A 27,999-nucleotide genomic window follows, 5' to 3' on the forward strand; every position below is an offset into this window, starting at 1 on the left:
AGGATTAACTGGGGTCTTTGCCAAGGCGGCAGAGCAGAGTTTGAACCGCTGTGGCGCACACTCACAAAGCAGTTGTGTGTTTACTCTGCTGTCCACAGTCGCTTAAAAGTTACCACGCGTTAAAAGCCGCCACTGACAGTAAGAAGAAACACCTGGAGCGATGCGTAAAATCACTGCTGCCCACCACGACTCCGACTTTGCGAGTTTGAAGGATGTTTCGGAGATGGCCTGAACTTTTTTTTTTTTTTTTTTTTTGAGAGTGAACTTTTCTGCTCAGTAAGATTCACAGGAACCGACTGAGGAGGAGCAGAAGAGATCGGAGCATGCAGCTTATAGAAACAAACTCGGGGTGATCCCAGTCTGGACTCCCTGTCTTTGTTTTCCGCTCTGACCGGGGCCCGGGAGGAGATGAGTGCTCGGGATGGGACTGTGCCTCGGTACCGAAGTAACAGAGGAGGAGAAGAAGGCGAGGACACACAGTGCCAAGATAGACAGAGACCTGTATGAATACGCCAAACGGGAGATGAATGTGGTTAAAATACTCTTGCTAGGTGAGACTGACCATCCTGATATAAACTTTTATCAAGAGTTGTTATCTTGTACCTGAGTCTGTGCATTTGTATCATACAACATATGAATCTAAATCCTCCAAACACCAGTGTCTGTAGCTGGTTATTTATTGGATGACATGATAAAATTCCTCATTTTGCCTGGGAACTGGGAGTTGAAAGGTTTGGGAGACACGGTCACAAATCCTCTTTAGGAACCACCGTTTAACTTTACTCATTGCAGATTGGATGGTAAAGCTCCTCCACAGATGAATAGATGCCAGTATAATATGTTTTATCTTTAATACATGTTTTTTGAAAAAAAAAAAGCAGATTTAACAACTTCAACCTCCTGCAGGTGCAGCGGAGAGCGGTAAAAGCACTCTGGTCAAACAGATGAAGATCATTCACAGTAATGGATTCACCAAACAAGAGCTAACCAGCTTCAAGGTTGGAAACACACACACACACACACACACACACACACACACACACACACACACACACACACACACACTTGATCAGACTACAGCCTCCTTCACCCTGCCTGTTATTTCTTTATCAAATAAAAAACTAGTAAATGCTTTAAATAGACCAATGTGACATTTGTTTAGTTGGGGTAACTGTCATAGTTTAGTTTCAGGTAAGAACCTGATTCCAATAGAAGAAGTCAAGAGGTCGGTTTATGCTGCAGGCACAGTGATGCGTTGTAAAATGAAAGTTAGATGAGATAAAAGATGGGGAGGCAGTGATGGAGATGAACAGGAGATGAGATGGAAAACGAGGCGATGTTTAGTTCCTGTGGGGGACTGAGATTTCTCATGATACCCAGGGTCAGATCCAAGTTGGTATGCAGTGGTTTGGCTCGCATCTGCTCTTCTCTCTCTCTGTGTGTTGTGAGCGACTCGCAGCCAAATTCCTCTGTTCTACTAGAAGTTGGGATGGGATGGGGTGGGGAGAACGGAGAACGCTGCACACACACACACACAGAAAAGTTTCACCCTCATCAGCTTGTTGTTACTGAAGGCTTAACCTCCTCCACACCCCCCTCCTTTAACCTCTTACCATATTTTTACTCCCATCTTTCTCGTTCATTATTCTGCATCTTTTTCTCTCCCTTCCTCTTCCTTGTTTCTGTTATGCAGAAAATTAATGAGTATGTGATGACAGACAGGATCTGTCTCTGTCTCCATCATTCTCTGTCTCCACTGTCAGACTGTGCAAACTTCATAAATGAAGATGGTTGAGTTTGAACCCACCTAGACACAACAGAGAGAGACTATAAAACTGAAGCAAGGGTCCAATACTGAACCAGAAATGACTTTAACATTATTTATAAAAGAACTGTATTTGCATAGGGGGGTTGGTGTTTATGGTTTATGTGTGTGAACATCCCTTGTGCACAGATAATATCTGTGTTCTGGAAATACGCAAAAAACTGTCAAACTTTGCCCTTTGGCAGATGCTCATTGGCCAGGATTATGCACTCACACACCGATAGAACAAATGAAGGTCCCAGTTGTTTGCACAGGCAGCTGGGATGTTTGAACGCATTCCTAGATATTAAAGACGCCTCAGCTCCTTCTTTGGACTCCTCTCTCCCTCTGCTGCCGCTCATGTCTCATAACAGTCACCTTGTGTGCAGTTCGCTGTCCCGTTAACACATGCAGGCATCGTTCTTTTGTTTATTGGACTGTGCGTGGTGAAAGAAAGCTAATCCCTCAGCAGGTCCATTTTGTGCGTTATCAGAATAGAGTGGGACTGTGTGTTTGAACCACAATACTTAACTCAACATCTCTCCCAATATCTGAATGGTGTAAACGAAACGATGCAGCATTAGTCCAGCTCGTTAGCATGCTGGTATTTGCTAATTAGCTCTAAAAAAAAAGTGCACCTGAGGCTGATGGGAATATCTTTAGGTTTGTAGGTGTTTAATCTTGAACTTAAGTATTGGACAAATTGAAATCTTGACCTGATGATGGTGCTGGATGAAGTCAGGGGAGTTATTATAATTCATCCTCTGGGGAACATGAATGTCTCAACCAAATTTCAGGACGAATAATCCAGTGGTTGTCGAGATGTTTCAGTCTGGACCAGGGTGGTGAACCGACACACATTATACTTCCTGCAACACTATAATAGACTGTAGGGACATACAGAAAAATAATATAAAAAAACTACTCCTCTTATAGTATTTATACAGCTCTATAGTCGGTATACAAAGAGCATGCACACATGCAATAACACATGTCTAATTCCAGTAGTCAGCTCTCTTTTGTTGTCTCTGCTGTCAGTTGGGTTTGCCTTTGTTCTCAGGTGACGCCCTTATTTTCAAGTGGAAAAATGACACTAACCCACGAACCCGCCCATCCCTTCCCTGACTATCCCAACCTCCCACAGCAAACAGCAGACACACCCTTCTGCACACACACACACACACACACACACACACACACACACACACACACACACACACACACACACACTCTTACACTCTTACAAACATCACTCAGTGCATATCTTTACACACATGCATTTGTGTTTATCTCTGACGTCTGACTACCTTTAGCTTTTTTGAACAAGTGTCTTATTTGTGGACACGAGTGCTGCAGTAAAAGATCTCAACCCTGCCTTGAACTGGACAGGTTATCCCTGCTTCACGTTATCCGACCTCTCAAATGTCCCCTGAAGGCACAGTGAGAAAACCCCATCTCTTTATTTCTCTGTCTGGCTCTTTGTGGCCCTGCCAGCCAGGTTTGTATTGCATTAGGACCATGACAGGACCTGCTTGGGAGGAAAAGTAGGAAGGGGGCTCCTCTTTGTCTCATCCCTCCTTTATTTGCAGCCCCGGGCCGTGGTGTTGTTTTTACTGTGGATAGGCTGATGGGCTGAGATTTTTCCCTTCATGCTCTTCCAATACACACAACTCTCTGTCAACAAAAGTGATGCTTTGTGTGTGTGTGTGTGTGTGTGTGTGTGTGTGTGTGTGTGTGCGCGCACGTTGGTGTGCCAATGGTTAACATTTTTGAACTGCATTAATATTTTTCAGCCTGGAATCTCTCTGTTGATTCAGGTGTTTGTATGAATATTTGTCTCAAGGATACTTTTCTTCAAAAATTCAATAAATCTGGGAGCTTTATCACCAAACAGCTGTGAGGCTGAGAAACCGACAGAACCTACAAACCTACAATAACACTCATGAATACTTGGTTATCCATTGTTAGTGGAGCAGTTTTTGGTTAATGATTGAATGTCAGGCCACCAACGATTCAGACACATTCTTTGTTGTTGTGTTTTTGTAGCAAACGCTGCGACACAAGACAACTGCTAACGGCTGTTAGTTTTCTGTGCCCAGGGAGTCGATCCAAACAGCAAGCTGGGCAGCAAGCAATAGAACAATTGTTCAGTGTATCTGGAAGGATTTAGAGATTACACTGTTGTAATGAGAGTTGTGATATCTCTGCTGATGCAAAGTGTACCACGATGTTCCCACAGTACTTTAAACTGTGATGGTGGTGATTGTGGTGGTAGTAGTATAGCAGCCAGCAGCAAACAAAGGTTTGAGAGGTGTGAGAGATTTTTGTCTGTTGGACTTCCTTGTAAACTGATCCGCAACCATTACATGCCCACACACACACACACACACACACACACACACACACACACACAAGCCTGCTGGGGCTGCAGGTGTGTCTATGGTAATCTGAATCCACTATCAGCTATACGTCACCTCTCTGGATAAGTATGGAGTAAAAAGACACAATGTTTTGACTGTGTGTGTGTGTGTGTGTGTGTGTGTGTGTGTGTGTGTGTGTGTGTGTGTGTGTGTGTGTGTGTGGGGCACAGTGTTTGTTTATTAGGGCTAATGTAGCCGTTTAGCAGAAAGTGGGTTTGTATGTAAAAGCAGCTACAGGCTGGTCGGTCAGCTGCTCCAAAAATGTTACAGTTTCCTGCACATACTGTTTGTCACTTTGAGAAACAGCTGCAAAGACTTGTTCTACACATATAAAATGTCTGGTGTTATTTAATCATGACCTCCACCCTCGCTCTCTGTCTCCCACCTTGAGTCAGACAGGGAGGGACTGGGAAACAACTGATAAGGAGGACAAAGGTGGAGGGAGGGAGGGAAGGACGGAAGGAAGAAGAATGAACTAGCTGAAGACAGAGACGAGGGTGCAAACACTGGATCATATGTGAGTAGTAGGAAGCAGAGGAAGAGAGATGAAGGAGGCAGAAATTGACCTACAATAAATACTGCGGTTGTGATGATTGGCACACAGTTGTTTGTTTAACTCCAGGGTAATTTTTGGGATCATAATTTGTAATGTTGTGTAATCATATTTCATTATTTTGAGAAAATCTTTTTGGGCTGAGATTTGCTGCAAGTTCAGTTGGTACATAAGCCTTTTTATACAGATTTCTGTCACGTTGTTGCTTTTCCTTTGAACAGACAGCAGAGAGGGACAGGAAATCTGGATAGAGAGTTGCAGTAAGTGCAGCCTACACAAGCCTTTCTAATGTAGGTTCAAAGGCCCCTCCGTACTGCAGACAGCCTCAAAATTGTACACTCTAAAAGATTCAGGATTCTGCAGACTTACTTCCAGTGAACAAGCTTGGATACAACCACTCAGCTACCCACCAAAACACGTTGTGGCCCTTGAGGCTTGACGAATGTGTTTCCTTCCTCATAAAACATTTTCAAAGCCAATTGTTTGAATATTTTAAGCCTACAGGGGTTAAAACCCTTATTTTTACACCAGCTAGCACTCTTCCTCTTGCCTGGCTTCTCTGACACATTGCTGTGTTTTTCGGCACATTACCGTCATGGGAACATGGGAAAACATCACTAGGATTGTGTACCTCATGGCCTCTCCTGCTTGTATGTGTGCTTGTGTGTCCTCATGCAAACAAATGGGGACCCACTCATAAAAACAATTTTCCATCATAATTCCACTAGTGGTCAAAAACTCCACAGGATACCTTTAAAGCTGAGGAGTCCTTCCCCTTTTGTGGTCAAAAATCACACTTTAAATCGCCATTTCAAAAATAAATCTGTGCCCTCATACTTGCAAAACAACAAATTTAATAAGGTGAGAACAAGTTCTTAGCTAGAAGTTACACATTATTAAAGAAGCCATTTGTAAGTTTGTGATAACATTAACAGCTGTTTACGTTCTAATCCTGCCAAGAGCTTCAGCTTCTGTTGCATTTAAAGAGGTTGGATGCTACAGTGACTCGCTATCGTAATGTGACAAGATGGTCCGGCCGTACTGGAGCTAGCTGGTTAGCATGCTAACTTCTGTAGAAGAAAGAAGTTATAGAAATAGAAGCCCAACAGAAGTGTTGTTTTCCACCACCGGAGACAGCTCTTTGGGAGTAAGAAATTAAGTTTGTTATTGAACTTGCAACGTTTCTTCTCGACTGGTAAGTAAATAGCTGTTAATGCTAATGGTGGCTTTGTAACAATAGCAAAACCTACTAATAGCTGCTTTGACATAGCATGTTTGAGACCAATGAAGTTTTTAGTGGAAGAAACTGACTTGACCTTTAAATAAAAGTATGAAGGAGTGAAAGTTTTTCTTCTTCAGCTATGTCCTGCTTCTCCGCAAAGACTTGTACCTTTTCATACTTGAAAGCCTCTCTCGGCCATAAATACTGCACGCAGAGTTTTTCCAGGGAGTAAAGGATTTGTTGTCTTCAGTCATATTTGCACGTCTCAAACCTCAAGACTTCCATCACACCAACTTTCAGTGATTTTTATGAAAGGTCCAATATTTATTGTTCTTGAGACAATATGAATGAGTTTTTATTAGATAACAAATTTAGAGCGATATGAAATTGCATATCTGAGGTGATGACAGTGATGGTCAGGCAGGGGGAGACAAACACACAGAGCCGCTTATTTCTGACACAAATCAATGAAGCGCTGTCAGCGAAGCTTCTTCTGAGAGAGACTAATTTGTCCCTAATGTCATGGTGTCGGCAGCCCTGAGCCCAGCTCTGCTCGCAAGATGAAGGCCTGTCACCTCACACATTTATCTCACCTCACACATTTATCTCACCTCACACATTTCACTGGGAGAGCAACACATCTCAATCTGGACACTGAAACACAGAGAGAGAGAGAGAGAGAGAGAGAGAGGAGCAACCAGACTGTGATAGAATCGTGATGGAATGTGAAGCTTATCTTTAGCTGGCAGCAGAGTGATGGAGAACACACACACACACACACACACAGACACACACACACACACAGACACACACACACACACACACACACACACACACCTCCCAGCTCTCTTTAGGAGTCACTCTGCTCAGTCACTTGAGTCTCCAGGTTTCCGAACAGTAAGACAGAGTTATGAGCCGTGATGTGATAAACACTGTGCTTTCACTCTCTTTCACTCTGTAGTCTTGATAGCCGATCCTTGGGGTGTGATAGATGCAAACACACACTTTGTTTCACATCTTCTAGTTTTGATTCAACAATAAGTCAAATGTCATAAATGGGTGATGTTGATAGACCTCATTAGTCTTAAAGCTGCACTAATAAATATATTTATGTTAATAATAGTTTAAATTACTGCCAGCTTGCTGGTAGTGACAAACCCAACACTGCGGGTCCCTTCACCTCAGCTGAACGTTTTAGTCTTTTTAAGCTTATTGTTTTGGTTTTACAGTCTGCAACCGTAATGTTTAGTCCAGACTAGGGCTGCACAATCAATCAATTAATAATATAAAAATATTATTGAAATCGCAATATAGGCAAGTGCAATATCCAAATCGCAGGAGCTGCAATTTTTTTGATAAAGGTAAAATGTGTCACAATATTGTTTTGCATTGTAGGCACCATAAGTGTTGTGGTGCTAGAGAGATGCCCTGGCCTACATCCTAGTCTCCGTACGTGAAGGATCATGATTGTTCGGTACAAAAGTCAATAAGAATCACATCAACATTTTTTGTTCTCAGTGAAAATTAAATGCTAAAACAACCATTCTAACTGAAATCGCAATCACATATCGCAATCTCAATATCTGCCAAAATAATCGCAATATGATTTTTTTTTTGCATATCGTGCAGCCCTAGTCCAGACTCACCACTGTCATCACCGCTGTTTTTGGTAGCAGGCAGATGTTTTGATGAAAAACCTCAGATAAACCTACTGTACACTCACTACCTGTCCAGCACCAAATGACAAAATTAGCGACTAGCTTGTCAACATAACTGATTTAGCAGCTAAAGAACCAGATATTTTTCTTTGGTGGAGGCCAAAAACAGAGCTAAAAGGAGCGTGAATATTGGATTTATATTTGTCAGATGGGACAGAAACACGACTCCAAATAGAGGCCTGTGTCACTCCATCAAGTGGATGTGTAAATAGGAACTTTTTGACAACATTTTTCACCATATCAACTTTATGAGGTGATAATATGCCAATGGTTTGTAACATGAAATGTGTATCAAATCTTCAGACAGCCACTAATTTCCATTCATCTCAGCACAGGATTAAAATCAACGGAAACCACTGACTTACTTGAGTCCTTGTTTATTGCATCCACTTAAGAGACAGCCTGTCACATACCCCCTGTAAAACCACAACGTGTCATTATGACAATTAATCTTTTATAATAAGTACAATGTGTTCATCGGTGAGCTTTAATGGGGCTAGTTGACAGATTTTGTTACCTCTGGACAATCCTCAGATTTTTTTCTTTTCTTTTTTCTTCTCCTCTAACTCACTACAAAAAAGGCAAAGTGTCTAACTTTTCTTTCTGGAAAGTCTTCCTTATTTGTCCTGTCACATGCTTGTCTTTGGCATGAAAACAATCAACTGAAACACCTGCACTATACTTTAGTGCACTGGTTCTCAAAAGCAAAAAGGGGAATCATTTATTTTCACTATAATTCAATACATAAGGAACACAATGACAGAATGTGTGGCTATTGGTCATGGGCTTCAAACACTTTCTTTAATAAAACATCTAAAAGCAAAAATCTTATCAGACAGGAGACCCTGGGACAAAATCTTGTCAAATGGGGGTCTGTGCTCTAATTTGTGTCCTTGATGTGAAAAAGTTTTAGAACCACTGTTTTAGTGAAGATGCAGTCATAAGTCAAACTGAAGCAAACACAACAATGTGCAACACAATTAGAAAGTGTAAAGACTCTGTGAGTCAATTCTTTGACCAGACACTAGTTTATAAAAGCTTTTTGGTGTCAGGTTTATGTCTGGATTTTTGTTTTGTCCTGTTGCCATGGCTGTTCATGAACTTAACCTCTGAACTTTGTCCTTTGGCAGCCTGCAGTGCTGGATAACCTCCTGACCTCCATGAAGTTTGTCCTCCATGGCATGGGCGTCCTCCGGATCAACCTGGCTAACAGCAGGAACAAGGTAGTCCATCTGCATGTCTCTGTGTCTACTCTTTGTCTAGTTTTCCTGCACTGCACCCACATCACCACTAGAGAGAAGCATCTGAGCATGCTTCATATGGCATCACACACATGCATCTCACACACACACACACACACACACACACACACACACACACACACACACAGCAACAGTTTGTTTGCATGACCGGAGAGCAGAAAGTTAGACGATAGGTGGGTGGTTTGATTGTGATGTTCAATTTGATTTGAACTTCATTGTCAAAAGTATCAGAGCTAATACAGTATCCACCCACTCTGTACATCTGCTGGGAGATGATGACCAAAGTATTTCCTCTATTAAATGTCAGCAGAGTGTGCATGTGCATGTGCATGTGTTTGCGTGCATATCCATTCATTTGTGCATCTATACTGATTACCAAGTCTAGAGAGAACGGAGACAGACTCATAAACTTTTCTCACATCCTTTTTTCCATCTGGCCTCCGCTCCTCCCTGATCATCCATCTACATTTCCGTCTTCGTCCCTTCTCACAGGTCCACGCCCATTCTGTCCTGTCGTGTGGGCGGTGTTTTGATGAAGAACAGGTGTTGTTTCCTTTCCTGAGCCATGCCCTGTCCTGTCTGTGGACTGACCAGGGGGTGAGGGCCGCGGCGGCCCGGGGATACGAGTATGAGCTTAATGACTCAGCGCTGTAGTGAGTACTCTTGCAGCACACACTCACGCTGGGCTGAGGAGATGCAGGGGTCTAATTAGCTGGACTTAGCAGCTGATGCTTGGCCGTGTGCTCGCTGTCACTGGGAATCAGAGTCTGGAGAGTGGAGAGGACAGAGGGAGGGAGACAGACTACAGTAAATTGTAATTACATGTACCTCCACAACTATTAAATACATGGGTATGACATCTTTGAAATACATGTGTTTGTTTTGTATTGGTTTTGGCTTTGTGCATATAAAAGCAAACAAATGGCACACAAAAAAATACTCAAACGTACAGATGTGAATAAATGTGCCCACATAAAACGTTTAAAAATGTGCAAATATAAGGAAAAGTCAAAGGTGTGCAGGCACAGTAATGAAAGTAAAGAAGTGAGGTTGGAGATGAAGACTGAAAATACGACACGAGTGCAGAGGGGATGGTGTGTGTGACGCGGGAGGAAGACAGAGCTGGGACCCACCAGGAGGCTGTCTGTTCTCATCCTCTACCCCAGCTAGAGGCCTCGGCTGTGGGGTTATCTACACCGACAGGCCCCCTGGTTCCCACTGAGAACTACCGTACATCACCATCACCCTCCGCTCTCCTCAGACACACACACACACGTTTGTTTTTCTATATCCGTGAGGACATTATTGACATAATGTATTCTCTACACTCTTACCTTAACCTTAAAGGGAATTCTGGATTAGTACAACTTATCTTTTGTAGTTTAGCCATCATTATTATCAGTAATAACAAGGTTGTATTGGCCAAGTCGGTTGCTGAGATCTGGGAACGTGGTAAAGAGAAGTCAGATGGGGGAAGAAAACAGGTGTTCAGATCAACAGACAAGTTTTGAACAAATCCACAGGTAAGTCAAACTTAAAGTGAAGTCTAGAAGGTTAAATTATATTATTTTACTTACGTTATATAGTGTAATTGTAAGATACAGTTTGAAGTGTGCTGACTTGATTTTTCTGCAAAATAAAACTGTTGAGATAATCTGGCTTGTCTTGGATACAATGTTAATGTGTTCCCATATCTTCAGCAATTACTTTTACTACAATATTACGATAACTGATAGAAAAGATGAGCAAAACTACAAAAATGAAATAAACTGAAAATCTAAACCTAATCCGAACCTTGAACTAAACCCGAATCTTAACCCTTAAAGTTGATCTAATCAATATTCATATGTGAAAATGGACCAGATGACTAGGTGTAATGTAAAGACTCTTATTTATCAGGTGGCCACAAAGATGAATCCAAATGAGCGATTATAATCATTGCCACTGTTCAGTTGACAGTTTCTCTGCTGCCCCCCCACGCGCCCAAAAATCAATTAATACAGACTTCTGAAGAATTGCAGACTGGTCCAAATTTACTACCTTAACAAAACGACCCCTGTCTCTAAAACTCAGACTGGTCCTCACAAAGACAGAAGTACAAAAAGAAATAAACACACACGCTCGCATGTTGTCTGCACTTCCCAGCGTCCGGCAGGCAGTGGGTTTTTTAAGCAGCAGGATGTGTGTTGCTGTCTAAGAAACTGATTCGGGATGACTAGTTGAGAATGTCACAGGCAGTTCAGGTAAGTGTAGATGTCAGTGTGTGTGTGTGTGTGTGTGTGTGTGTGTGTGTTTAGAAAAAGAGCACATCTCACCGTGCACACACACATGATACAGTTGATTACACTAGCTGTGTTAATAGCTAATCTGTGTTTGAAAGCTTAGCCTCAGTGTGTTATTATGGTAAACCACAGAGTGAATATTCATTGCGATGAGCTGCTGCGCCCCCTGGGCCTCCAGTCTTATCACTGCACACTCTACCCGCCAACTGGCACGAGCCAGGAGCCTGCACGAGCCTACACATCCATAACTGATACCTGATTTTATTCCCTTTTTGATGTCAAATTTGTCTGCAGGTTATTACATTTATCATTCTTTTCTCTTTCTTTTTCACCTTGTCTTTCACCTTTTTTGCACCCTTCCTTCTCTCTTCTTCTCTCTGCCTCCTCCTCTTCTTCTTCGTTTCTTAGTTTCTTTGAGAACATGGCCCGCATCGCGTCTCCAGACTACGTGCCCACAGAGACTGACGTTCTGCGAGTACGACTGAGGACGACGGGTGTGATAGAGACCCAGTTCAAAGTCAGCCACCTCATTTTCAGGTAGACACCTTTCACTTTGCTCTTCATTAAGACATAATGCTGCACAATAAGGGCGCTCACAGCCACTGACTCACTTGGAGCAGCTGCAGTCATGTCTGCACTTGACTTCTCCAGGCGCGTCTGTCGTACCAACTTATTTCACTTCTTTAGCTGTGTCACTCTTATCTCTGTCTACAGCCCCAGACAGTGATAGGCCCAAGATGTGAGATGGAGATGGGCGGCTCTATTCAATACGTCAATATGCCACCTATCGGTTGGCTTTGCACTCATCTGCTGACAGCACACACACATTCAAAAGCATCAGTGGCTCAGTCTTATCAGTGGAGAAGCAGAGGGCAGGTATCTGAGCTCAGGAGGCTCATATCAGATGAACATATTCATCTCTCATCAATGATCCGCTGTCACATAATACTACCTACTTTATCATCTTCCAGTGACTGAACTCATTTCCTGAAGCCGTTGCTGGTCATGACAGGGGGATAGATATTAATGTACTTGATTTCTCTGGAGCCTGACACGGATGCAGAGAGAACCAACATCAAAGAAGCCCAGCTTTTGCGCAGCAGTCTTGAGTTGAATGTTGACAACCAATACTGAAAATACCGGAACCAACAGCTGTGCTATTGGTTCAAGTATTTTACATCAAGTATTGGTACCAACAGCATCTGAGTTTTGGTACTAATAACTTAACAATACTTCATTTTGATGAGAAAAAACCAAACCTTTAAAATGCATCACTGGTTAAAGTTGTATTCTCAACACCTTACAAGAAATGTAAACTCGCTGCTGAAGATTTGCAGTAAATCACTGAAAGGTTAAACCTTTAGTTCCAGTGGCAGTCACAATATAAATACTGAAGTATTGAAAGTTATTGAAGTGCTAGACCTGGTTGAAGCTTCAGTTTAAGTGTAAGCACTGAATGAAGTGTAAGTGAAGTCCAAGTGTCACTTCAAGTGGAAGTGCTGAGAGGTGGTTGAAGTGGTTTAACTGAAAGACGATGTAAGTTGAAGTGTCAGCTGTAGTTTACTGAGTCCAGCTGGATTAAATTGTCCATAAACGATGGAATTTAAAAAGTTAAAAAGGTTTTCTTTTTCTTTTTTTTGTTATTCAAATGTGATAAAATGAAATAGAATAGAAAATTAATATAAAATGACGGCATACAATTTGATAATATCTGATCTGCTAATGAAAAGCCCAAAAAATGGCTGTATGTTGATACAGTACGACCTACAGTACAGTTCACATTTAATGAAGTAATTATTTTAAAGATATTTTTGGATAATTAAGTTAGTTAAATTCCTGAACAAATGAAGGTGTTAATTACATTGATACAGCAAGACAAAGAGACTACAGTCATTTTAGCAGCTCTCCATATTCACCTCCTCAGTTTAACTTGTTAGTATGCTAACTTTTGCTAATGAGCACAAAACGCAAAATACAGCAGAGGTGGACTGGAATGTCATTAGTTTTGCAGCTATTTTTTTTTTTTTAGGCATTTTTTGCCTTTATTGACAGCCACAGTGAGAGAGAGACGGGAAGGTCAAGGCGAGAGAGAGGGATGACATGCAGCAAAAGGCTGCAAGTCAGATTCAGATTCACACCCATGGCCGCTGCAGGTAGGACTGAGCCTTAAAGGTACACGCCCGACCAGGTGAACCACCTACGCGCCGAAAACGAAACCCAAGTATTTGACAAATTTGCATTTTCACCCGATTAGGACGCGAGCCGAAATGTCAGGGGATCACTAAAGTTATTACTGTGAATGTTTATACCAGAGTTCATGGCAATCCATCAAATAGTTGTTGAGACACGTCAGTCAGAGCCACAAACATCGATGTCTGGTGGCGCTAGAGGAAACGTCAGGGCTGGTCCATGACGGTCCATTTTAATCTCTGTTAAACATTCGAGTCATCCAATCAGAAGATGTGACGCGATATTTCAGTGTTAATGTGAAAACTGATTGTTTTTATAGGAATGGATAAAAGTGATTCTTGTGGGCAAACAGCAGCATGACCTATGAACTTTATAGCAAATGATTAAGATTTCAATCAAAACCTGTCATTTTTTTATTAAACCTTGAAAATTTGTGGCCTGTCAAAGAAGAAATGATGAGGATGGTTTTTGGCTCACAACAGCAGCATGAGGGATCGTGGGTGATTTTCCACAGTTTGGTTTTATTGGAAGTGTAATGGGCCATAGAGGGTTAACAGGATACAGTACATTTAATCCCCTTTTTCCTGTGTATGGGTGTGTTAGTGACTGTCGACAGTGAATCTGTCATCATATTCCAGAAAATCAGATTAGTTTGTCCCTTTGTGCCTTAATATCTACCTGAGGAGCACCTCCTCCATCATCCTACCACAATATCAACCTGTCCCTCATCCCTGCTCGACATTACATCTCATATGAAATTATAATAATAAAACGCATTACCTCAGCTTTTCATAAGATCTCTGTTTACCATATAAACATCGTGGAGAGAGCCAGTTTGTCAGCAGATGACTTCAGTATGGGGCATTGTGTCACATCTAAATGCCTCCTGGTCGTCTCTGGATGACGCTGACTTGTGTGTGTTATTGCGTTAAATGTCACATACTTGTTTGACTTGGTTCGACAGACGCTTTTCACACCAGGAAAAGTTTCACCAGGAAAAAAAAAAAAACCCTTTGATCGTAACCGTATCTGTTGTCCTGTGCAGATAAATGCTGCTTTTTCCTCGCAGTCTTACCGTTTGCGTCACTGTTGAGTCACTCAGAAGCTGATTGTTTTTGCTTTTTTTTGTTTTTGTTTTTTTTTTTTGTTTTTTTTGTTCGTGTGTATATTTTTTCCTGTGAAGCATTGTGATGGTAAGCTGGTGGTGATGGTGTCTGCGCAGAGTCTCAGGTGGTGCTGCAGGACAGAGCCCACCCTCCCCACTCTCACACATCCTCGCTCTTATCTGCCTGAATTCTTGAGGAGATAAATAATGGGATTTAGTTAATTGACACACACCATCGTGTGTGTATGTGTGTGACTTGAAAAGATCAAACCCTAGGAGTTGATGAAGAGCTTAACATCTTAGCATGATGTAATTATTTCAAACTTAGCAACAAAAAGGATATTAAAGGGATTTTGAGACATTTGAGACAGCAGGTATACAGCACATGCTCCTCTATTCAGACAGACAGTATGTAGTTTTACTGAACTTATAATTCTCTTTAATTATAAGTAGAGGCACTGAATTTTTTGTTTGCAGAGCCTTGGTTGTACAAATATAACTTTGCATCACGTGTGATAGTTTTTAGAAAGCAGCAGAGACTGCACAGCTAACATGGGAACGGAGGTTTCTGCTCCGGCTTGGTCTCATTTTGTAAATATTGAGGCTGCACTCGTAGCTAACACAACGTGAAACCATCTCCCTCAGTTCTCTCTTGTTGGGTGGTACTCGAGGCTTCTCATCTGTGGCAGCATCTGCGCCCTGCACTCCTGTTTTTATTGTTTAAGAATTGCTCTATGTTGACCTTGACTCTTTTACATGGTTCTCACCGAATCTGAATCTGAATCTGCAAATTTCAAGTTGTGTATTATGGTGGTGTTATAGTGGTCTATGATGCATACCATGTAACTGTAACACTGTGTGATTCTGGCAGGGGACCTTTGTTGCATGTCATCATACACAGCTCAACTCCCCCACTGCTCTCCTCTTGGTCTGTCTCCTCTGTCACGTCAAAGCAAAAAATGCCACGAATATAAGCTTAAAAAAGAACATAGGCAACGTACTACATCCACTTCACCTTGGAAGTGCTTTCATTTATGGGTGTCTAATTTCCTCACGATTTCCGTATAGTTTCCAAAATATTTTCTTAAAAGAACTATTGTGTATTATATTATTTAGTATTAATTATGAACAATTAATTCATTCAAATTAAGTGCTAATATAACCTAGATAGTGATTAGTGAGTGCACAGTCACAAAATGTTAAAAAGCAAGCATACAATTCAAAATAAATGGAGAAGAAAGTTTCTACTAAAAAGTGAATAATGAATAGAGTTTAAATAGAGCTTTTTAAAAATGGCATTCCTATTTTCCCTATCATTTGTGCCAATATATATAATTATTTTCAGGGAAACTTCTTGGAAATTGTTAGAAAATCATCAATTAAATTTTTTTTTTTTCAAACAATAAAGGACCATGTAACTGATATCAGCTTATTTCAGATGTTTTGATCGGTGGATATGTCGGCCAGTAAGCAACAAGAAAATGCAGTGAGAATGCAATTTAGAAACTGTGTTGTCTTGTTTGTCCACCTGAAAATTTTATTTTTCAACTGTGAAAAAACTGAATATTAGAATTATCATTTTCCAATTTTTTAACGCTAAAGAAAATTAATTGCTATCCAGCTTAAAAAAATCGTCAGGCTAAGTATAAAAATGTTTCGGATTTACACTGTGATGAATCAGTTTTCTTCTTTGCTGCATCTCATGTTACAAGATAAAACATTTACTGGAAACCAAAAGTACCGCAGTAATCCACCATGTACAAGTTAAGACTCAGTAAAATACTAAAGCATTAACAATGTACAAGACTTCCCCTGTGATTCACTTCAAACTTAAGTCACGTCTGTGTGTCAGAGACACTCTGAATAATAACAGCGACCAAATGTTCATGATTTAAATAATTCACATTAAATACGACCTATACAAACACAATGATCCCACTCAGTACGACGGTGTGACGTCTGTCTCGATCCAGCTGCACAAAAAAGACGACTGTCGGCCTCCACCTGCTCTCCCACCCCTGTGTGTAGATCAGGAGGTGGAGGACGGGGGAGAAATAGATCAATTAGACATCACACATGCTCATTTGGAAACACAGCGGTGAAAAGAACAATACCTCTCACGTCTGTACACTATGGAGCCAAAGATGGGGGATGATCAGCTTAGCGTTGCATAAAGACGAGAAATAGTTACACCACATAAAACCTGTAAAGACATTGTACATTTTGTTTGTGTACAAATTAAACAGATGAGATAAAGCATTGTAATTAGCAAGCTGTAGAGGTGATGGACAGAGCCAGGCCAGATGTCTTACTCTGTTTCCAGTCTTTGTGTGAAGACAAGCCTGTTAGCCCCTGCTCCATAATTAATGGGCAGAAATAAAAGTACAGTCAATTTTCTCTCTAATCACGGAAAGAAAGAATATGTTTTGTGAATTGTTCTCAAAGGATGCAGATGTGGGCGTAGATGTAGCACAGGAAGTTGTGTGCTAAGTGTTTAGTGGACAGTATACACACATGTGTATGTTCACTGTGTGGGACAGTAAAGGAGACAAACTGTAAATTCCCACTGAATAAGTGGCTCTGACTGATCACCGCTTGTCCTTTTCTGTTGGAAAGTCCGTTACTCAGTTTTTCTGCCTCCACGCCGGCAACAGTCAGGGCCAGAGGCATTATGTTTTCCGTCCGTCTGTCTCACTCTCATGAACGTGATATCTCAGTAGCGCCTTGAGGGAATTTCTTCAAATTTGGCACAAACATTCACTTCGACTAAAGGATGAACTGATTAGAATTTGGTGGTCAAAGGTCGAGGTCACTGTGACCTCACAAGACACGTTTTTGCCCATAATTCATGAATTCAATCATTAACACAAATGTCTAATAGGATAAAATATATTTATATTCAAATGGTCAAAGTGACTGGTCTGCAAAAACACCTCTGGCCATTTTTCAGCGCTTTAACTGAGGAAGGGAAGATTGTGACCACATTTCTTGCAACTTGGCTGGTTGGTGGAGCCGTACAATCACATGGTGGTAATTCTAGTTTATAAATGTGAGGAGGAGGAGGAATCTTATTCTCTGATCCTCAAAACACATCCAAACAGAAACTGCAATTCAGAGCATGTACGCTCTCAGGAGTTGAGGCTCCTGTTACCTCCGTGAAAAAAATATTTTTATTGCATTGATTTTCAAAAAAGGAACAAATGCAGTTCTATAGATTAACAACACTTCAGGTTCGAATTATGTCTTTATTCAACAGTTAATCAGCAGTGCAAAGGGTGGCAGTCTGTCTTAAAGCGGCCATCTTTCCTGCGTGTGCGCGCGAGCATACACTCTCACAACTTTAAACCCAGACACGGCCTAGTTTGCATACAAACGTCCTGTTTGACCTTTGACCTCTCTATGTAATAAGGATCTGGGTCTTTTCCTGCATCATTACACACTGCTCTGATAATTATGATAATTAGAATTGCAACACCGCAGATGAGGGTGAACATCACGCGGCAGGCGCAGCAGGTGTGGAGGGGGCGAGGATGATGTAAACTGATGATGAGCTGTGGTGTATAAAAGAAAGTTTTGTTTTTATAGACGAGTTCCGAGTGTGGAGCTTTGTTTGCCGACTGTATGGAGAACAATTATTTTAATCTAATACAATAAGCGCACCATAGACAGACTGTAGACCAGTCCTGTCTTCAGCCCAGAGTGGTGTCCACCCTGTCAGAAAGACAGTTATTTAAAAAAAGGCTTAGCTTTAGCTTCTTTTTGTTATTCCAAAGAGAATGAAGTTACTGCTTTGTCACAATGTGATACCAAACCAATGCAGTGATAACTGAAATGTAATTTTAATATAGAATCATTTTCAGGTCTACAAATAAACAACAAAAACTCAGCCTGCAGTGTAGCTGAATACTAAACCCGACCTTTCCCCCCATCGCTCCACTCACTTCTGAGTAACAAATGAGCTCTGTCCGAGCTTTGAAGCACATCTCTCCTGGAGTTTGTACAAACCTTTGCACCTGTGTGAAGATGGTAGTTAAACAAAGATGGTTAATGATATGCCTGGTGGACTTGTGATGGCAACACACTGAATGAAATGTCGGCCGATTGTGAATCCTAAGCAAAACAAAGCAGGTGCCACTGAAAGTAAGTTTAAAAAATCCAGTCCAAATGTGTCTCTGGACGTATTGAATCAACTCAAAACACTGCCGAGCTCAGGTAAACGCTCACAGAGTTCTGCCTTGAAACTTGTCACTGTTGAGTTTGACTCAAGTTGACTACACATCTCTGCCTTCCTCTGTCTGAAAGAAATAAGGTGTCTGGTTTATTCACTGTTTCTTTTGTCAGTTTCTCAGGTTTGAACATTTGACGGCGGGTTACTGGACACACAACTTAATGAATATGTTATGAGAGCTAACACTCAAGGGAGGGGCTCTGGTCACTGTATCTGTGTTCGTGTGCACTTGCAAAGCAGGCAGCACACCTGTAACCAGTCAGTGTGTGTGTGTGTGTGTGTTATTAGAGTGATGTTGTGCACATGTGTTTGTGTAATGAAGCAGCTGCTTCACTGACATGTTCTGTGACAGGCTTCAATTTCCATGGAAGATTTCCTCTGGAAATCTTATCTCATCTTTACGTTGCAGTGCCTTCGCTGTTTGTTTCCATCTGTGTGCGTCTGTGTTTCCACATGTTCGTTTCTCCTCTCAATACAGAGCTGCATTAGCTCGATGGATGCTCAAATGGAAGGTGGGAGATGACACATCTGGCTTTGAAAATGGGCGAAATTGGACTGACTGATCTGTGTCTCTCTGTGTTTCTCGGCTCTTATTCCTGTTGCGTCCTCTTGGAGAACATTGACCTTTGTGCTGCCGTGTTGTGATTGTCTCGTGACAATTGAAAAAAAGGAAACCAGGTCCTCTGTGTGTGTGTGTATGTGTTTGCAAATCGCATATTGGAGGAATATCTGACCTTATCCAAGACCAATACCATCTGTCATTGATTATAGTTACCCCTCAGTACTACAGTGAGCTATACCATCAGTATGGAAGGTCATGAACACAGAGAAAGCACAGCCTTACATTTTTCCACTGGAAATTGAATCCTGACAAAGAACATGTCAATCACACCCACACACACACACACACACACACACACACACACACACACACACACACACGCACGCACGCACGCACGCACGCGCGCGCGCACTAAAGTGTTGGTTCACTGTCTGATGAAGGATAAGTAAACAAACTTTCGCCCCTGATTAGTATGTTAATGCACAGGGGACGATTTCTTTTACAATTTTACATCATCCAGCCGACAGCAGAGTTCGGGATTAAGATATTGTTATGCATAATAATATTGTAGTAGAAGATGGAGCAGCAGGAAATGTCTCTAGTGTCTTGTTAGTTCAGTAGCAAAGGAAGGTCAGATATTGGCTAACATTAATATTTAAGAGCACGTGGACAAAATTACTTCAAGAAATGACTTGATACTCAACATCTGAAAAGCAGCTAGTCTGTGGTGTGACACTTGCTGCTCTTTGTGTGTGTGTGTGTGTGTGTGTGTGTGTGTGTGTGTGTGTGTGTGTGTGTGTGTGTGTCTACTCTCCATAACTCTGCTGCCAGCTCTTCACCATCCTGAACGTCTCTGATTGGAGTGTTTTGACCAGATAAATCAGGGCCACCTGGGCCCAGTATTACACTATTATTGCTCTACACATATCTTTTTGATTTTAGTTTGAATTTCCACATCTGAAAACACGTTTTCTACACAGGCTGGTTTTCGTCTATATTTATTCTGTAATAATGTTTCCAATAGGGTCCATCTTCTGAGCTCTGTGGAGCTCATGTTCAATAGACATTTTCAAGTGTAATCAGTAATTTTCCATTCAGTTGTATCAATAACACATGCCAGTGATGCAGCAAATGGGATGCAGCCATTGTTCACAATTACACCCGAGATTTTTTTGCTATAACACGTCAAACTCCACATACTACACTCATAAGAAAACTAAAGGTGTACGTTGTGTTGTATAAGAAATAGGAGAGGAATAGAGATGCCAATCACAGACTGTGCATGCTCACAACACCAGTGAACTTCCAATACAATAACCATTTTTACTAGCAACAAAAGTCACATTTATTATACAGGCCACGAGCATAGTAAAAAAAAAAAAAAAAAAAACACACCACACAAGCAGCAAACCTGAACCCAGGAGGTAGAGCGGTCATCTACCATTTAGAAGGTCGGTAGTTCGATCCCTGGCTCCTCCAGTCTGCGTGTCGAAGCGTACATAGAAGAGCATTTAGTGGGTAAACAGTCATAACTTAAAGACCCTGAGTATTGGACTTGCATTAGAGAGGGGGTCAGATTCCAAATGAATGTTAATGTCGTATCGACTTTATAAGGTGACGATAATAAGTGCTCGTTGTGATTAGAGCCTGTTCCACTGCTCCACAGCCAAACAGATCAACTGATGCTGCTTTAAATTAGAAAAAGATGTAACTAAACAGGTGAATGCACCAATGGAGAACTGATGTGAAACACTCTCAACAAAAGCAAGGAGCTCTGCTTGTCTTTATGCTTAGATGTTTTCATTTTCTTATGTTTTTGTTCATTTGCGTCTCCCTTTCTCTGCACTTCTCTGACTTGCCCCCTTTCAGCTCAGTTCATCTCTTGTCCATGTTTCCTCCGTCTGTGGACACTTAGTCATCACTCTTGTTGTCTCCATCTCTGTGTGTAGGATGTACGATGTTGGAGGCCAGAGAACTGAGCGGAGGAAGTGGATTAGTTGTTTCGAGGATGTCAGGGCGGTGCTGTTCGTGGTGTCGCTCAGCGGTTACGACATGACCCTGGTGGAGGACCCCTCCATGGTACAAGCTGCACTCACTGCCTCACAAATGTTCCCGCTCTCCCCTCAAAGTAACCAGAGAACACTCGTTCAGTCTCACCCAAGAGTTTGTCCTCATAGCAGAAGTTTTAAAAGTGGCAAAGTGTGTCCTCTGCACCTCTGCAGCTGTCTGACGGTGTTATTGTCTTCTCTCTGCAGAATCGTCTGCAAGAGAGCATGAAGCTCTTCTCCTCCATCTGCAACAACGTCTTCTTCCGCAGCACGTCCATGGTGAGAAATTCATCAGTCACACACTTCCTCAAGACACAAGTAGTAAAACAAACTGGATCCCGACAGCACAAAGAACATAGAACAAAGAGATGGTTAGTTCAAAGATAAGCTGCTTCACGGAGGTCTTTGTCAATGGAGGAATCAGAAATATATCGTGAAAGTGCTACAGTTTTGTACATGTGTCTATGTGTGTTTCCGTTTATGCCCTTTTTTAATCTCATCTGGTTGATATTTTGTGAAACAGCAACAAAGTCATACGAGTTTGTTTAACGTACCTTCGAAGGCAGTGGCTCCAAGAACTCCACCAGCTTAGCACTGCGCTCCTGTAACATTGTCGGACAGAGGTCTGGTGAGCTCACTTCTCTTTAACTCCACGCCCCAGGTTTTTATGCCTCCGCGCCATCACAGTCGGGGTCAGAGGTCGTGTTTATGTATATTTTTTGAGGTCCCATCCTCATGAACGAGATATCGCAGTAACACCTTGAGGGAATTCACAGTTCACTTCACATTCGGCACAAAATTTTCACTTGGACTCAAAGATGAACTGATTAGATTTTGGTGGTCAAAGGTCACTGTGACCTCACAAAACACATTTTTGTCCATAACTCATGGATTCATACTCTAATTATGACACAATTTAACTCAAATGATTAATTGGATTAATGATGAAGTGATGGGATTTTATAACCAAATGTTCAAAGGTCAACTTCACTGTGACATCATAATGTTCTGTAAAAACACTTCTGGCCATTAGTCAATGCTGTAACTCAGGGAGCAGAGGTTGTGACCATATTTCCTGCAACTTGGCTGGTTGGTGGAGGTGTAGTTAGTAGTCTTCAGACTCAACTGCAGATATACACATACGCAGTATTACTCCTAAAGACCTGCAAATAGACTGTAGTTTAGTTCCCCTTTAAAACAAAGCTCTGTTGACTTTACAGGTTGCATATAGTTTGGGCTATGAGTACAGTCCACATCTTGAAATGCCCTTGCACAAGACGCAGATCCCCAATTTGCATATTACTGTAAGCGTATATGCCACAGTGGGTTGCCCATGTTAAGAACCACATCTCTACAGAGTCACAGATTTTACAGGGTTAAAACATTTAGAAGTTAGCGCTCAGTGGAGAATCCTGCTTTAGTTTAATTGTTACACTCCTCATCTTGAGATGTGGACTGGCAAATATCTAAAGCTTTGTTTTAAACGTCACAACACAAAAAGATCGAGACAGTGTCCAGCCAAAGAGGGCGGGAACCACAGTTCAGTCTGACAGTTCAGTTGTGAACGGAGCTGATGGAGGAGACACGAGCATAGTGTCTTTGTAGCCCTCCATTTGTTCTCGATGACACCATGAAACAAAAATAACACTAATGCTGTTTCCACACACACACACACACACACAGACAGCCACACACACACACACACACACACACACACACACACAGACAGCCACACACACACACAGCCACACACACACACACACACTCACACACACACAGACAGCCACACATACACACACACGCAGCCTCGGCCCTTTGTCTCTGAGTCCTCTGTCACTCGTAATTAAACAGCGAGTTGTAATTAGAGTGAGCTCTGGCGAGGTGACATTTTCCCCTCGCTGTGTTTTTCCAGTCCCTGCTTCCGGTAAATGATCACATTAAAACAACCGTGTAACGAGCTTGTTCAATTTATTCCACTTAACTCGCATTTAAAGCCCACTTAAAACACAAGTCACTGCATGTTGACGCGAGTGTCAGCTGCCATCGGCTCGGCAGAGTTTTTTTTTTTTTTGCTCTTTCACTGTGACGCTGTTTTCAACATTTGTCAGACAGGAAGAAAACTCAGTGCGGCGGTTTGGATTTATTGAGGTCGTGGGGGTCAGTCATTTACAGTTTGTACATGTTCAGAGTCTCAGATGTGCACCAAAGCATCTCTTTTAGTATTTTGTTCTATATTTTACCATAAAAATTTTATTTAAGGCTTCATTGGAGCCAAATGGGCAATTAAATGTCTGTGTGTGACGTGTTTATTGTGCAGGGACGTGTGTGGGCCTGCACGTTAACGTAGCTAACAGGCTCATTAAACAAGAGTGTTTAATGATACCTTTTTTAACGTGGGAGGGAAATTTGTAACCTCCACCTCAATTAACTCTTTACTGTGGCTGGTCAGTGGTAATTACACACCAAGGCACTGCTCTGTGTCCTGCTCATTGATAATCTGCTATATCTCATCCCTCCCTCGTTATGATCGGGGCTTGTGTGTTTATTTTTGTGATCAAACCAGCCAGGGAAGAGAGAACTTGATCGTAGTTTTAATTGGTCGACTACAAAGCCAAAGGTACCTGTGAAATGTGGCGGCGGCCGAGCAGAAGTTGAGTTCAGAGGCAGTGAAAACGAAACGGCAGAAATGCAGACACTTATTAAAGTAGCAGCTGAGTTTGCTGATCTCTTTCGCTGGGAGACTACATGAGGAATTGATTGCACACTGATGCATGGAGCGAGGTCATTGATCTGCCATCATTGCCCCATTCCGGTATAAAGACATCTATTGATTTTCGCATTTTATATAGATATATCTGTAAAGTGACGATAAATGTGACTACAATGTTTGAAGCTGATTTATTGGTTTCATTTTGTTACTTATTACAGCGCTACAGGTGATAGTCACCAAATCAAATCAACATTTTCTTTTTCTCATGATCTTTCAAATTGATTTTTCTTTTTCCACTGGAGAGGAGGCCTTTGATTTGTGATGAGCTTCTTCTGCTCTCAGCTGATTGTGTGTGTGTGTGTGTGTGTGTGTGTGTGTGTGTGTGTGTGTGTGTGTGTGTGTGTGTGTGTGTGTGTGTGTTCTTATTGCAGATTTTATTCATGAACAAGATAGACCTTTTTCAAGACAAGATTTTACACTCTGGACGACATCTGCGGTTATACCTGCCACAGTTTAAAGGTAGGACTGATGTTAGTTATCTTATTTATACTGTCATACACATATATGGACTTACAAGATACCATGTAAAATTACACTCAGCTGCCACTTTATTAGGTACACCTGTAACATCCAATACAGCAGCTCAGCCATAAATTTTACTCTTACTTTTTTAAAAGAATCATGTTCAGTTTTTAAGAACGCTGTCAGAGAGGTATTTATTTAACTATGTTTATTATTGAGCTTGTAGGTGTGTCTAATGTTTTGCCCACCCCATGTGAAAACATGAGGAGGGAAGAATAATAAGAAACACATTTCAGTATGATTCAGTCCAGTGCAACACTTACATTCTGTATGCAAAATGTAAAATCTATTGTATTAAACTGCATTAAATTGTACATGTGTAGTTAATAAAGTGGCCAGGGAGTGTGTATTGTAAACAAGGAACCTCTGCCAGCTCCACTTCTATATAATCGTCCTGGTCAGAGGACATTTTAGTAAAAGGCGTACGTAACTGCACACGGTGTCAATGCTTAAATAGTTTTTCTTGAATTAATGTTCGTAATTCACCAAACATCAACGGATGGTCTTTCCTTAAACATGAGGAACAATTTGCACCGAGCATCGTGAATGTTAATTACACTGTAGCCTGTTTTGAAACATGAAAAATAAATTAATTATGTAAAAGAAAGATTTTTCATCATTTATTTAGGGATATTTATGTAAAATGTCTTTGTTAAAGATGTGAATGTTTATATATAATGTCCATATAATGTTATGAAGCTAAAGTATAAATACATACAAAATGTATCAAAAGGAAGGACCAGTGTGCCCACGTTAAGCAGACTGATAATTAGTCTCCCATACAGGCAGACACACACACATTGACACACACTGATGTTTGTTGTATCCACTCTGCTCAGCATTTCGCTCCCCACGTCTCAGTGGGCTCAACAGGAGCTGCGTCCTCTCTGCTCTCATGCAAATGTCAATATAAATGCTAAAACTCTTGGGATTGGGGTCAGCCAGCAGAGCAAGCGTCCATTTCACACTGACCTCAGATGTGATGACTCGTCATCATACAGTGGCTCCCGACCTTTCGTGTCTGATGTACCCCAACAGCCCCATCACAAGAGCTCGTGTGCCCCTTCACCAACACCAGCCCACGACACTCCAAGTGTGTTTGTTTGAGTTCATCTTAAACTGGATGTTATATAAAACTATTAATTACCTAAAGATGATCTGTTAATGGGTAGGCTTGTTCTTCTGTTCTGCAGTACTTCACTTTGCAGTAGCTCCCAACTTTATTGGCTTGTTACAAAAGAAATCAGTCAAGTTGATGTCCATGGTTCATTTAAATAACTGTTGAAATTATCCAACATAAAACAAAGACTAGAGAAAATGTCAGAAAAATTAAAGCAGATTTGTGTTTTGTTTCTTTTTTTTTTCTTATACAACCGCTCAGATTCATCTTGTGACCCTTTGAGAGACTTGAGCCCCAGATTGGAAACCAGTGAATACAGTGTAGCTCTACCTCAAGATACAACAGTAAAACGCTGGTTACACAATCAATATTAACAATGTAATAATGTCACATTAAAATAATATAAGCCGCAGAACAAGTACAAGTACATTTCACTGATGATACCTTTGTAGTTTTACTTCTGTAAGACTTTGAATGCAGGACTTTTACTTGTAATGGAGCTCATTGACATCAATGTATTGATGCTTTTAAGTCTGAATAATAAAGATCTGCGTACATCTTCAACCACTGATTAAAGTAACTAGTTTTCATGAACTCTCAGTCACATCTCTCGGTGTTCGGGGGTTAGAACTGACTCAGGTTGGTGTGATTCATGTCCTGCGTCTGTCGTAGCTCGTCAAATCATAATTTCTATCTGTTCAGTTTAGTGTGATCGACTGATCACATCTTAGAGACACTGCTCAGGAGGCAGATGTTTCACTCTGAAGTCTGATTCCTCCCCTCCTCTCTCTTCCAGGTGCAGACTGTGACGTGGATTCGGCCGCCCGTTTCATTGCCGCCACTTTTGTTTCCCTCAACACCATGCCCAGCAAACTCATCTACCACCACTTCACCACGGCGACCGACACCTCCAACATCCAGGTCGTCTTCCAGGTGGTTATGGACACGATAATCAAAGAGAACCTGGAGGCAGTGTCACTTCTGTGACTGCCAGTCACAGAAAACTGAGATGTCACTGGACAGTCAGTCCTGCCGGTCTTTGGATGTGTCATTTTAAAAGACTAACACAGCAAAAAAACAAAAAAAACAATAGGCATTGAACACAACATGGAGATCATCTAATCCAAGTGAACTGTCTGTTTTCTCTCTTAAGGTGCAGCCTGGGAACTCTGATGCTCTTTGTTGCATTTCATCCTCTCTGATGCTTGATTTCATGTAGCTTTGAAAAACGCATTAAAGGAAGAGGACCTCTCAGCCAATCCTTTGTTTTGGGGTTGAGCCCTGAAACGTTGACTTCTGTCAAGAGTAATGGGCATTTATATTTTTGTACTGTACAATGAAATCAGACAATGAACAATGACGTTTTCTGAAGACTTGATATATAGTGCCATTTATTTCCCTGTCTCTTCTTGTGTGTGTGTGTGTGTGTGTGTGTGTGTGTGTGTGTGTGTGTGTGTGTGTGTGTGTGTGTGGGCGGGCGCAGGACACAGAGGTGGTGACAATTTACTGTTTGTCCGTTACTTCCTTGGCGCAGGGTTCACTCATGCATACCGTCGTGTGTTTTCCGCTCATTCATCACTGTGTCTCCGCTTTGCACATCCTGTGCGTCACACCCTCCTAATGAGCCGGTGATCACTGTAAAAGCACCCTAGTTTGTGTTGACTCTCCCTCAGCTGAAATCATCCACACACGTTCATTTTAATCTGCATCTTCACTTTGTTCCCCTGACTCTTACCAGTCAGCGATGACGCTGGGAAACTTTAATAATGGAAATGGGAGGGTATGTAAAGAAACATCCCCGAAGCCTCCTGACTTGTGTTTCATTTCCTTACTTTCACCTCCCCTGATTATTGCTGCAATATCTGACACACACACACACACACACACACACACACACACACACACACACACACACACACACACACACTGATTTGTCAAGCAGGATGATGCCTCCTCTATGTGATTTGTGTGGCATTAACTCTACTGGGCTCTGACTGTTTTGAAGGCTCCCCTGAGCGACTGACTGTGATGATCACACCAGCTCCTCTCTGACTCCAGTAATAAACAAGATATGCTAATGTCTGATATGGATACTGAAGGTGACAGAGAGGTGAAAAACACCCCCAAGTGCCTTATGATGAAGTGATTTTTCTGGTGTGTAATTAAAATGCTTCATATATGTATGAAACTTCT

At 41.6% G+C, this 27,999-nt stretch overlaps 1 protein-coding gene across 2 annotated transcripts; it reads left to right on the forward strand.

Annotated features, from left to right (window-relative positions):
- Nucleotides 1–6: 6 nt before the first annotated feature.
- On the forward strand, nt 7–27,998 carry gnav1 (guanine nucleotide binding protein (G protein) alpha v1). Of its 2 annotated transcripts, none has more exons than XM_023422200.2 (9): nt 7–551; nt 907–998; nt 8,848–8,940; nt 9,472–9,632; nt 11,670–11,798; nt 21,296–21,474; nt 21,602–21,673; nt 24,536–24,623; nt 26,603–26,740. In XM_023422200.2, exons 1-8 carry the CDS (start codon nt 422–424, stop codon nt 24,619–24,621), a joined length of 942 nt encoding a protein of 313 aa, XP_023277968.1. In that variant the 5' UTR covers nt 7–421; the 3' UTR covers nt 24,622–24,623; nt 26,603–26,740. The 2 variants fall into 2 exon arrangements, with proteins under 2 accessions (XP_023277968.1, XP_023277966.1); XM_023422198.2 differs by having other exon boundaries at nt 9–551; nt 21,296–21,425; nt 26,603–27,998.
- Nucleotide 27,999: the final 1 nt, after the last annotated feature.

Source organism: Seriola lalandi, unplaced genomic scaffold (genome assembly GCF_002814215.2).
Source record: "Seriola lalandi dorsalis isolate HSWRI2012SDOR001 ecotype SW California unplaced genomic scaffold, Sedor1 jcf7180002054678, whole genome shotgun sequence".
NCBI lineage: Eukaryota > Metazoa > Chordata > Actinopteri > Carangiformes > Carangidae > Seriola > Seriola lalandi.

What these genes read in the sequence shown, in the direction of transcription:
- gnav1 (XM_023422198.2), top strand. Translation starts at nt 422, where the DNA reads ATGGGACTGTGCCTCGGTACCGAAGTAACAGAGGAGGAGAAGAAGGCG. An exon ending in TGGTGGAGGACCCCTCCATG is followed by an intron (nt 21,426 to 21,601) that starts GTACAAGCTGCA and finishes TTCTCTCTGCAG; the next exon opens with AATCGTCTGCAAGAGAGCAT. An exon ending in TCTTCCGCAGCACGTCCATG is followed by an intron (nt 21,674 to 24,535) that starts GTGAGAAATTCA and finishes TTCTTATTGCAG; the next exon opens with ATTTTATTCATGAACAAGAT.